General features: G+C 33.2%; 1 protein-coding gene and 1 pseudogene across 1 annotated transcript; both read right to left on the reverse strand.

Moving 5' to 3' along the window:
* Positions 1 to 14: 14 nt before the first annotated feature.
* LOC119192006 lies at positions 15 to 4938 on the reverse strand (annotated as a pseudogene).
* Positions 4939 to 9296: 4358 nt separating this feature from the next.
* Positions 9297 to 12390, reverse strand: LOC115446679. The gene is made up of 3 exons (XM_030173444.2): positions 12325 to 12390; positions 11331 to 12096; positions 9297 to 11007 (listed from the first exon to the last, which is right to left on the reverse strand). The coding sequence occupies exons 1-3, from the start codon at positions 12342 to 12344 to the stop codon at positions 10909 to 10911; spliced, it is 885 nt and encodes a 294-aa protein (XP_030029304.1). The 5' UTR covers positions 12345 to 12390; the 3' UTR covers positions 9297 to 10908.
* Positions 12391 to 13591: the final 1201 nt, after the last annotated feature.

Consider the following 13591-nt stretch of genomic DNA (forward strand, 5'->3'; position numbering starts at 1 on the left):
ACATCTACTTTTAACCTCCGACGGAAAAAGAGAGGCTATAAGTATAAGGTGTTTGCTGTTTTTGTTTGTGGAATCGTATCTCCCAATGAACCGATTTTTGTTTGAAAGCTGAAACGATTCTTAGCTGGTTGGCAATTGGTTGAAATGGTTCTTAGCTTTAATTTAGGAAGATCTATGTAGGCGTTTGAATATTGTCAGCTCTTTTCCAAATTTCCATAAACGAACTCAGGACCAAGGAGATTAGTCTGTGCGCTTATTATTTATATCTTTTGACAACTTATTTCTACATTGCAACAGATCCTTAAAAATAATATAGTCATATTAAAAAAGATATTTAAAATAAAGTTTGACTTACTTTGTATTGTATATCAGCACACATACGCAGATAGCAAATATAATAAATTGTGTGGCCATCGTTCTTTTTCGTCCAAATCTTTCAATTATGAATATTGTTGCAAATATACCTGAAATTTGAATAGAATAATGGAAACCTAAATTCTTTTGGGCGTAATTTTGAAAATTATGTTGATATAACCCAACACCTATATATATTGATTGTTATAATATACATCGTTAAAACTAAATTCATAACAAACTCCAAAACATTATGTTGCATACCTATGCACAATAATCGATTTACTAAAAAAACAATTCATTTATACTTATTTTCCTCTAATTTTAAGCATCAAATTTAATATTCATATACTTACCAGGGAACTCGGCTAATGTAGTCCACAACAAGTCCATGTAGTCTGTAGTCTGTAACGGGCGACAGTCGGCGGCACAAGCTTCTTCCAAATCCCCCGGTTTCGCTTCAAACAACTCCGTCGCCATCAACACTAAAGCCGTAGTAGCAAAACGCACACGACATCCTGAAGTAATTAAACACTAATTAGTACTTATATAAACTCAATTATTAAATTGCATTATGTATCCTTTCTTATGGTTATATTATTATAGAATGCGAAAGTATGTTTGATTGTTTGTCATTCTTCACACAACTGTTGAATATAATTGGTTGTATACAAATGTTTGGTAGAATAGAGAAGACTATTTTTTATATGTAAAAGTTCATGGTTTCTGCAGAACTAATTTCGGGGAACGTAATGCCAGCAAAATCATTAGCAATATTAATTATAATCTATATTATTAATATTTAATGGCAAAAATAATAATTTATCACTGTAGGCTTATTTTGATACATTGAGTTGTGTTCATGTCTTATCAGGCTAAAAACTTCTTTACAGTACCCACAAATCAAAAATATATATGCAACAACCTTTGTAACAAAAAATCTGTATTATTACCATATAAACCACAGTAATAAACTGGTATTCCTCAAATGCGGTATGAGTAGATGTTTCAGTCGTCCGCGCTGCCCGATGCCAACAGAATCATCGCACACGAGGCGTCCTAATAACATCGGTCGACCGTTGTCTTGCGCTATCTTAAAAAAAATCAAAATTTCAATACGATGTACGTACAAGTGGTATATTTAAATATTTTAAGGATATAAGTTGTAGAGTAGGTTATTTTATAAGTGTTGAGGCTTAATATACTCGTTGTTTCTTACCTGTTCAAGTGTAGCTAGCGCACGGTCAGGTTCACCACTTGCAACGTGAAATCTAGCAGACTCTGGTAACCACTATAAAAATATTTCAGATTACAGATTACACACATAAGCGGCTATACCCTAGTTGGGTGTGGAACGGACTGACAAGACAAATGTCCGCAGGCACACACCTCTGACTTTTCTAAAATCATGTGTGTATTCTTTGTGAATTTATCGTTCGCTTTAATGGTGAAGGAAAACATCGTGAGGAAACCTGCACATCTGAGAAGTTCTCTATAGGAATTTCGAAGGTGTGTGAAGTCTACCAATCCGCACTAGGCCAGCGCGGTGGACTAAGGTCTAATCCCTCTCAGTAGTAGAGGAGGCCCGTGCTCAGCAGTGGGCAAGTATATAATAAAGGGCTGATATTATTATTTATTTATTATTATTACAGATTATAACACAATGGGCAAATCACTCATGATTTGATTCTCCACATCAGCGGTCACAGTACCCAATATTTTAATTTCTAAGTGACATAAGATAATAATATTATATAGCACTTACTGGGCATATAAGAGCAAAAATCAGGAGAGGTATTGTGGATAATGCCAGAGCCAATGCACTCCTAATGTTGGCATTACGACCAATGCAAGAGCCACTTCCAAACAAGCGCCCAGTGCCCAGAAACACTGCAAACCATTAATATTTACCATCTAAGCAGTTTCATGAAAATAAAAGTGTGCTTAGATAATGAAGATAACCAACTTAGTATTATGTGTTGCATAATATAGGGTGTCTATTGGCAGGATATCGATTCAGAAAAATAAAAAAATAATGTATTTTTTAATTTACAAAATTAAGTAATATTTTAAGTTTAATAATACGGATTTTACATGTAGTAAAGGATTTTAACCGAATGCTATACTGTTCAACGGCTCAAATCTGAACCATAACTACCATAAACTTTCTGTACCACATTGAGTAAGTCTCGTTGCCTACACGCTGAGATTTCTCAAATATTTTCTACATAATTTACTACAAAGTAAATCTCATAAGACTGCCTCGGTGGCGTAGTTGTATTGCATGTCTGGTACAATAGCACTCTGAGGTCCTGGGTTCGAATCCCGGGTCGGGCAAAGTGATATTTGGGTTTTTCTGCTCAGTATCAGCCCGAGTCTGGAATTTGTGCCCGATATGGCGATAGGCTCGCCCCTATCACATCATGGGACGGAACATACTTGGCGAAAAGTGGGTGCCCTAGTTGCGCCTCTGCATACCTTCGGGGATAAAATGCGTGATGATATATGTATGTAAATCTCACATATGAAAATGTCATAAGAACTTGGGGACTTTGAAATAAGTCTCAAATTAAAAAACAGTATAGTTTAGTCTATTAATAAAGTGTTATAAATAATCAGCAAGATTGCTGCATCTATAGTTCCTCTATTTTCCCTCTACAGCATTTTGTTTTGCATAGATCTATTTTAGGATAACACTGAGAAAAAAAATTATACAATATATACATAAAAAATATTTAAAGTACCTATAATAAATATAAACACACTATAAGTAACATTGCAACTATAAAAATACATAAAACAACTGCAACTCTAAAAATACATAATTAATATATATAAATATTTGCATATGTTTTAACCAATATTAGTGATAATGAAATATTGGACAAAACTGATTACAGTATAGTACAATATTCTATGTTGCAATTATACATAATATTGTTTTTACTTACATCAAGCAGGACAACACATTTTGCCCTTTGTTTTGTTGGTAGAAATTCTGCATATAAGGTAACACTGTAAATAATATACATATATATAGTGTTATTACACTTTGTTATTAGACGGTTGTCAATAAGATCAAGTAAAATATGCATTAAAAGAGATAATTTCAAATAATGTTATAATCAATAAATAATATAACCAATCACTAAAAAATATAATATATCAAATAATGTTATAATGAATCCAGGGTTGGATAATAATGGCTTAGTAAAAAAAAAGAACATTACTTACGATTGCGGTACGCATCCTATAGCGAAACCAACAAGACCTCTTAAGAATAAAAGCCAAAGGAAATTAGGTGCTATTGAACTCAGCAGACCGTAATAAAATAGTAGTACCCCGCACATGCATAGAGCCTGGGGATGATTGAATAATGAGTTATTTTTTGATAAACCAATCTAAATAATGTAACACAAAGTTGATTTTATAAAACTCACAGTTTTTCTTCCATAACGGTCACTTATATTTCCCCAAAATGTAGAGCTCAGCATCATACCCATAAAAACCACTGTAGTTGTTAATGCTTGTTGGTATCTGTAATTAATTGGTTTATTTTTATCTATGATTCTTCTCGCACAAATTCTTTTTTTTCTTGCTTAGAAATAGCAATGTGTTATATCTCTCCCACATTCATTGCATATAATTTTTTAATACACAGTTAATAATCATCATGCTTCAGTTCACTTTTCACACACGGGTAAATAAATTCTATTTATTTACCATGTGTGCTATTTCCGTAATTCCTCAATTATTGCAATAGATGATAATTAAAAATTAAATATTTAAAACAATTATTCATACTTGCTAATATTCCATTCACAGTGCAATGCTGGTGACAAAATGCTCAATATTGTCATTTCCATGGAGTCTGCCATCCAACACAAACCTGTACATAGCGATAGCTTCACTTGAAACCAACCAAATCCAGAGCATTTACAGCTTGTGTCACAGTAAATGTATCTGAAATCACATTATGATTTTAATTACTGTTGAAGAACTACAATCAGGAGCATAAGTATTTTATAGAGGTATATAATTATACAAGAAAGAAATAAAACATATTTATGTATAAAGAAGTTATCTATAAAAATAATCCATAGAGAAAGTTTAAAAAAAAACTGTAATAATTTTAGCACAAATATATTTTAAGATGCTTTATGTATAATATTTAAGGTAATATTCAGTAAGATTTGTTTCTCATTTAAATTTATGGATTGTTTATTTACCGTCGGGGACGACTGTCACTGATGCCATTTCTATTTCCTGAGGTGGTGGCATAGAAGCTGGCGACCGAGGGCCCACAGCACTGTCGTCCAAATCCTGATATCCTTTTGCACGGCGCATCTTCTCAGGATTTTAATATCACAAAAAAAAAAGAAAACCTCTTCTGACGTGGAATACAAGCTATAAACGTCGACTAACGGGAATGTTAGCGGCTTATAAGTTAAATTTAGGTCTTCATAGTTAGGACAACGTTTCTTTAATATGCAGAATTATGTATTATGTCAGGTATGTATAAATAACTTATTGATATAACAAATTACATACGAAACAGATGTTTTCAGAGTATTCTGGTAGTAAATAAAAGTTTAAAATAAATTGACAGCTCACAACAAATGTTTTGACATTAGAATAGAATTTTGACTTTCACGTTGCTTTTACATAAATAAAACGCAAAAGATATTAAAAAAATATATTATAATCATAAAACACCTATTAAAACCGCAATGAATTAGTGATGTAACGAATATTCGCATTCGCATTCGCGAATATTCGCATATTTTTGGATATTCGCATTCGCAAAATTTCTGCGAATGTTTTGCGAATGTCAATATCAGAAAAAAAATACTTGAAGATAATAGTAGACTGCCTCGGTGGCATAGTTCTACTGCATGTGCGGTACGGCAGCGCTCTAAGGTCCTGGGTTCGAATCCCGGATCGGGCAAAGTGATATTTGAATTTTTCTGCTCAGTATCAGCCCGGAGTGTGAAATTTGTGCCCGACATGGTGATAGGCTCGCCCCTGTCACACTATTAGACGGAACACACTTGGCGAAAAGTGTGTGCCCTGATTGCGCCTCTGCATACCCCTTCCGAGATAATATTCGTAATACTGTGTGTGTAATAGTAGGTTAATAAAATCAAAATCTAAACTAAAACAATATACTTCTACAATAAACTATAAATATAGTCTAAACAAACAAAGAAAAAATTATAGACTCTCAAAGAAAAATCCCTCTCTTTCTTAAAACATACCAATTAATTAACTATATTTACCATGTTTTTAAGTTAGTAATTAAACTTGAGTAGAGGAATATTAAACTTTAATAATAAACAAAATTATTTCGTTTACTTTAATAAAGCTTAAAAATGTAATTCCCCATAGAACTTGTAACACAATAGCAACTAAGAAATTAAAAGCAATTGAAAGAAACAAAACAATATCTTCTATAATTTTTTTATCAGTCTTTACATAACTTTTTAATATTTAGATAATTATCATCTTAGATAATAATAAAATTTAGATGATCATCATAGAAAATTGGCGCCAAATTTGAACAAAAACTAAACGGTATGTCGTAACAAATGTCGGTTAGTAGCAGATATTCGCATTCGCATTCGCGAATGTTCAAAAAATGACATTCGTTACATCACTACAATGAATATTTGGATGGGTAGATATTCCGTAGCAAAAAAATTCAATACAACCAGAACCATATTATTGTTACTACCCATATTACTTTTAAATCATGAAATATTCAGTAGCACAATATTATTTGATATACAAATTAATTTTTTACACAAACATTAAGTATTAACACATTATTATTCACAAATATGAATATTTCATGTTATATTTTGTAATAAATAAAAATGGCCTAACAATATTTGTATACCCTACTAAAAAGAGATGGCGAGGTCCTTCGAGGGTATATTCTTCGGAAAGGAATATTGATGGTTGTAAGCATTTCATTTGGATATCACTTCTTGGGTCTTGAATTATTTGAATTTTAATATTTTGAAGGGGCAGATTATATTGCAGATATTTTTTTCAGAATTTTAGGTATAATTTATTTGGTTTGAACATAGGAACAAGAAACAAAATTGGTCAGAAGTTTGCTTCCCACTTTCTTCAGTCACCGTCCGGCCCGGTCGAATATTACTGAAAAAAAAACTATAATATCATTTTATTGGATACCGGTTTTCAGCCACAGATATGAAAATAATATTATTAAGTAATAATGAAGAAGGGCGCCTTCAAATTAGCCGCTTAGCCGCCAAGAGTCACGCAAAGCTAGCGCGGCCAAAGTTTTGGATTGTAAGTATGGCTTCATAAAGGAAAAATAGGTAGGTATGAGTACAAGTGGTTTCATAAGAAAGAAGAAGTAAGTAAATAAAACACTTATACGGAACACACAAGTTACTATTGATTTGGCTTTTGTTTTTGTGTTAGTAGAGTCGCGCAAACTAAAATAACATAGGTGATAGGCGTCTATATGTAGGTATGTACACATACCTACACAGAACGTAATACATTCTGAGTAAACGTCAAAGGTTACCGAGTGAAGCTACAATGTTATTATTTTTCACACAATTTTATCAGTTTTCTACCTGCTATTGAAAAATAGATTTAATAACACAATGTTACCCAGAAGCACATATGGACGAAATATTTCAGGTTATGTTTTTATCTTGATAGGTAAGTTAGTATATACTTATATTAAGAATTCATGTCGTTTAAGTAAGTACTTAACTCAGTAACTAAAACTTCATGTAGGCAGATTTATATGTATCTGCATAAGTAAATACATTTACAGATATTCGTAGTTATTGTCGAGATTTTATTTATGATAAAAAAATCAGTTAGCTTCATTAATCTAGACAATTATTAAATAGAACAATATTGTTATTATTAATAGTATAAAGATGTTGAAGGCTTTCCTGAAGTTTCAGAAAATATAATCCATAGTAGACCCTGCATCTGTTTGGGATATATACATAGTCATCGTAAATCACAGTGTGTCACTGCGGTTTTTTTAAGCACAAGGATATACTTACGCTTGTAAATATATCGATTGAAAACATTGTGCTGAATTATTTATATTTCAGTAATAACATACATACCTTATCGCGGGATGTGGGACATAGGTAAAAAGGCATTCTTATTTTTAATACTTCGTATAAGTACTTTACACAAACTTGTATGGAAGATATTCGGATAAAATGGCTTTAAATGACTTCTTTTAGTTGTCACTATCTTTAGTCTTTCAATGCTAAACATTTTTAAACAAGTGAACCTGGTTTTAATGACCAATAAAATACCGTAATTTTTTATACCCATTCTGTGCGAGTTATGTATTGGCTTTTTATGTGCAAATGTTAGTGTCGCCTTAATGATATTGTTATTAACCTAGTGGTTAATAATAACAACCGCTTGCAGTTCCGCCCGCGTTAGCTATTTTATCCAAGATATGTATTTTCACGGGATAAGAAGTAGCATTCAGCACACCGGAGTAATGTAGCTCACAATGGTGAGCTACATTACTCCGGTGAAAGGAAAAAAATCAAAATCCGTTTAGTACTACGTTCCTGAGAGGAACGCGTTCAAACAAACGATGTCTTTTTATATATATATATATATATATATATATATATATATATATATATATATATATATATATATATAAATTGGGCACTAAGAGATGTTAATCATAATATGTCGTGTATGATGTTAGTCTAGCATGACATGGTTTTCATTCCCTTCTCTTAAAAAACAAAAGTCCCTTTTCTGCCCGTCTGTATGTAATCGATTTTCTTAAAATCTAGTGAACGTTTTTTTATTTGGTATGGAGATAGTTTAAGGCCTTGGGAAGGTTATAGGCTACTATTTATCCCAGGAAATTATATAGCGAGACTTTTATCCCGGAAAACTCCTTCACGCCGGTAAAGTCACCAGCAAACACTAGTAATTAGATAATCATATTTGACACATGTTTTTAGTTAAACCAGATTTACGATACAATATTGCGTGATAGGTTTTATTACTGTCAAACTACTATACAATGAACTCTTAAAAGCCTTGTATAGCGCATAGGAGAGTGCACTCTATAAGCGACTACTAACTGAGTTTGACCTATATTTCACTTGCCAGTCACGTTCGATAAAGCTTGAAGCTTTATATATGTAATAGTAGCTATAGTATTTGAGATTATATGAGAGTTATGTTACATATTCAAAATACCACAAAGAGAAAATATTGAAAATGATGTTTGAATAAACAATATTGATTAATGTTTAGAGTACTTTCTGTAAATTTAATGTTTATATTATCATGTACCATAGTTGGCTCTAGGTTTGTCTTTTTTCTCCTCATACAATAATCACAAATAAATGATTAAAACAAATAATTATTTTGTTCAAAATACTTAGTGGTTTTTGCCGGAAAAAATGTCTGTCTCGGTGGCGTAGTTGTACTGCAAGCTCGGCATATCACTGCTTTGAGTTCCTGGATTCGACTCCCAGGTCGGCCAAATTTATATGTGGGTTTTTCTGCTTATTATCAGCCTGGAGTCTGGAATTTGTACCCGATATGGCGATAGGCTCGCCCCGTATCGCCCCGAAAACCTACTTGGCGAAAAATGGGTGCCCTGGTTGCGCCTCTGCGTACCCTCAGGCGTAGGCGATGATTGATTGATGATCATTCGTGATGTGTGTGGTGTGTGCGTCGAAAAAATAATCATATGACCTCGAATTTTAATAGTTCAAATGGAATTTGGTCTAATTTCTACAAATTGTAATATTATTAGTTTTATAGAATTTATTATTAAAATTGGTATGTATATCAACACATCCCTCACATATTGGCATAATTGATTAAAAAAAAATAGAGCTATTGTTTATAGTAGCTTTGGGGAAAGGGGTAAATTGAAACAGCAGGTACACATTTTGATGTTATGATTTTAATGTTCTTCATTTATGTAAGTATATTCATACAATTTCATTTTTATTCGCTAACATTAAGATTTTAATTCACATCTATAGTTACATACTCAGTTACAAGTGGGTGATGATTAAAAAATACCTATCTAGAGCATACAGTAGTCTACTATCTAGTAAAATTATATAATTCCACAGATAGCACTGTATTCTACCTTGTATCTATAGTTAGTAATGTGTTCTGAGCAATAGTTTGGTTTCTAGAGGTCAATGGATAACTCTTTTTGTTAATACATAATATATTTGTATAAAGCCTCGACGAAACAATTATTGTTTTTGTTTTAATTAATGAAATACACATCTTTATTTTTGATTCTAACGGACTTACATACAATTTGAAACACGTGTGATTTATATTACAAAGAAAACAAATAGGACCAATGTATTAGACAAAATTGATTACAAACTATATACACTACTCATTTGGAGAATCAAACATAGACAGAGATGTAACTTGACGTTATACTATACAGATATGTACTTTTGAAAGTTATAATGCTACCGATTTGAAATGACGCGAACAATTATTTATTTATCTTAAAACGGTCGGTTTAACTACAGTGGCTGTATAAAAAAAATATAAAGAATATTAGGACGCAATCACTAAAGATTAAGTGGTCTTATAGACCGATTACGTATTAAATATGTTAGGTAAGAAGCTGTAAAGCTGAAAGTATCACTCAATTCTCTGTCTCACGAGAGAATTCTTAATATTTAATAATAATAAACATGTATACTTTGTTTTATTTTTATTTGCTATGCAAAAGTGTCTGGTATTGTCTGTATAGACTGTATTAAAAATAATTTAATAATATATTATACCATGTAAAAATGTATAGGCCAAGAATATAGTATTTGCAGAACTAGAAAAATGTAGCAGGTCAGCTTGTTCCTATTCTGCGTCCATTATATTTTGAGCTGCGGTATTTCTAGCGAATATATCCCGTTTGATCGTCATTGGAATATATGAATGCCCAAAGTAAGATTTTTTAGATTTATGATTCAACATTTATTAATGTATTGATTTCTATCTAAATAGTAGTTAATCTTAGAGATATAAATTAGTACCTACATATATTTACAAAGCACACGTTGTGCGCTATCTTAGCTGCCGGTTGAAGGGAGCAACCTTTACAATTATAAATACAATTTAATTATATAATATGTCACATATTCATTCATAACATACACAGTCTGCTATTTATTTTCTTTTATGGAGATTATAGTCACATTTTGTACGATCATTTACACGTCCGTAAAGTATTTAAATAGGTATAGTATCTAAAGTTAGAAAAGGTATTCAAAACTTTTAAGAGTCAAGTAACGTCACAAAGATAAATATCGTACGTACTACTATGACACGATGACAATGGTATTATTTTAGTAATGGCCGATTAACTGTATGATTGGCGATTTATACGAATTTTAAAGTAGTCTAATCTTTTTTTCCATTTTGAATGCCTGTTTAGCGACTTTTCTATCGTCGTAATTGCATGTCTTACAAATCTACGTAATACTCAGTCTCATGTTTTTGGCGAAAATTTAACGTTCCCATTTAAGTGGCAATGCGATGTTTTAAACCCCTCAGTTCAAGCACAAGGTCCGAATCGCCGGCTACGAATCGTTTTTTGATTCTTCTTTCCTTGTCAGTACCCTGTTGAAAAATAATTAAAATTGAAATCATCAAAGTTTCTAAGTTTATAGAAATAAAGTGAAATAAGTTTCCACAAGGCAGGAAGAGTTATTTAGATGGCATTGGCAGTTTATTCCCCCCCGCCGCGGTTGACCCGGCCTCAGAGCCCACTGTGTCACCCACCACCCCCGGCCCGGCCACGCTATTTTTAGACATCGGGGTTTCCACTGATAAAATGAATTCGAAGCATAAAGCGAATAAAGTACTTCTTAGACATATATCTAAATAAATCCTTACGTTTGTAGATATTAGGTCGATCTCGTAAACAATATAAAATAACTCACTTGGGTATTGGTATTGATAGATTTGTTCTCCAGTAATTGTGCAATGGTTTCGTAAAAGTCATTCCTTTTTGCATGCTTGCCCTGATTTTGAAATGATTGTCCCGGTCGTGGCACGACTATTTCTTTCTGACCCGTATTAGTTGAATCCGTGCTGAGAATAGGTGCCGCAGTGGTAACGCTCCTCTTGTTACTATTCCAGTTGATAAATCCGTCATCGGAAGCATAATCATCCTCGTCGTATCGAGGAACAGTTTTCGGTACGTGATACAATGGTTTGCCTGCTAGAGCTTTCAATTCTCTGACGTCTTCGTCCTCGACATCTCGTTCCTCATAATCAACAGGCGGAAACGCTGCTCGGGCATTTTCGCGCCGTCTTTGTGCGTCTTGAGCCATTTGTGTGAGAATTAAATTGTCGAGGAACGCAGCACTGACGTCATCAATGTCGTTAGTTCTCCAGCGGGGCGTGGTGTCGCTCTCAAACCATGTCTCCTGTCCGATTGGAAGAGCCGCAAGTCTCTCTTCTTGTCTTTTAGGCGCTTCATTTTCCGTGAAATGACCATAAGGATCATAGAAATAGGGGTATGGAACTTGATCGTGTACTTCGGGTACATTAATTGCTGGAGCATCGTAATAGTATTGTATTTTGGGAGCGTAGTAATATTCATCGTCCGTATATTCTCGTGACATTTGTGGGTACATAGGCCACCCTTGCGTAGGATAGGTCTTTACTTGCGCTACTAAGTAGCCAAGGAAGACTGCTAATAGCCTGTAACGATAAGTTACAGTAAGACTTTGTTCTTTTTACAATTATAAATAGGAATAATATATTTTTTTATATAAAAAGATATATTTACGTATTCTAAAATAAAATTATGAATAATAGTTAGGGATGTGTAAAAAATTAAGACTGCAATATTATATTTTTAATTATTAAATTTTGTTCAAAAATTTAAGTTTATTTAAGCGTTGAATATAAACATAAAAAATAGCCTACCTCATGTTCGTTAGTTGCATGTTGCACAGTTCACTCACTTCGATGTTAGTTTAGGCGCGTTCAGGACTCAACTACACGTTGGAGGGAGGGCCCGGCGGCTTTATAAGCAGGTCGCCCACGCGCGCCGCCCACACGTTCTCAATGAAACATCACCCCTGCGTGCACCCCGAGCCCACCACACTCTCGCCGCGCCCGCACCCCCATCTCCTTCTACCCACGGCATTCTGCTATTGATCGTGTCCACAGATTATTCATCTTGCTAAACTGAGACTTTCTTTATTCTAACTATGAATATATTTGGCGATAAAATAATTTTTAATTTGTTGTCAAAGTTTAACTTTTGTGTATTTAATATTTTTCGTTTTATAAACGCAATTATTATAAAGGGACGTTAACAATAGCAGTCTACTATTTGGCGGGGAAATAATTCATCTGTCAGTTGGGCGTCGGGCAGACAGACTAGCTGCGAAGTACTACTCATACATCGTTTGTAATGAATGTAACTTATTTCTTTCTAAGATGAATTTATTATGTCATATTGGTTTACATACAATTATTATTACATCGATAAGATAGTAATATCATATTTGTTTGATGAGGATCATTTATGACATATTATTGACGATTGTCATACAATTGCAGCTAGATAGAGATGAGTTAAACGAATACAGAGATTTATAATTCCTCCGAATATTTCATGTGTAAGATATTTATTAACATCATTTTGTTATAAAAAAATATCTTAAAATTTTGTTCGTTTGCTATCTTACTTACTTTATTGTCGGGACCGTGTATTAAATATACAAGAATATAATTTGTAGAGTACTTTAAAGAATCCTACTCAATTCATATTTGAACAGTGAGTATTGATTAAAATCAAAAATGTTGGTTTTCAAAGTAAAATAGGAACAACCATAATATGATATTAAAGAGTGGTCCGTAGCGGGGTGCCTATGAAACTAGAGATCGTAGGTTCTAAACCCTTCACTATCAGGTAGTTCGATTGGTAAATAGGTACTGCGCGGGTGTTACGATACTGAAAAAATACAATTTCACAAAATATGTGTGTTCAATGTGGGGACTTTATAATAATATTTAACTAAGTGTCGATGCCAAATGTACAATAGAACCTCGTATAAGATGTACGATTACAGTGAGCATTGTTAACTGTAGACTCGAGGAACTTGGTGTCTCGATATGCGACAGTGGTTTGATTATGTAACCTGTCGGGCTAGGTTGGAGTAGGGGAGTCTGGGTGCAATTCGGC

Source organism: Manduca sexta, unplaced genomic scaffold (assembly GCF_014839805.1).
Source record: "Manduca sexta isolate Smith_Timp_Sample1 unplaced genomic scaffold, JHU_Msex_v1.0 HiC_scaffold_2223, whole genome shotgun sequence".
Classification (NCBI taxonomy): Eukaryota; Metazoa; Arthropoda; class Insecta; order Lepidoptera; family Sphingidae; genus Manduca; species Manduca sexta.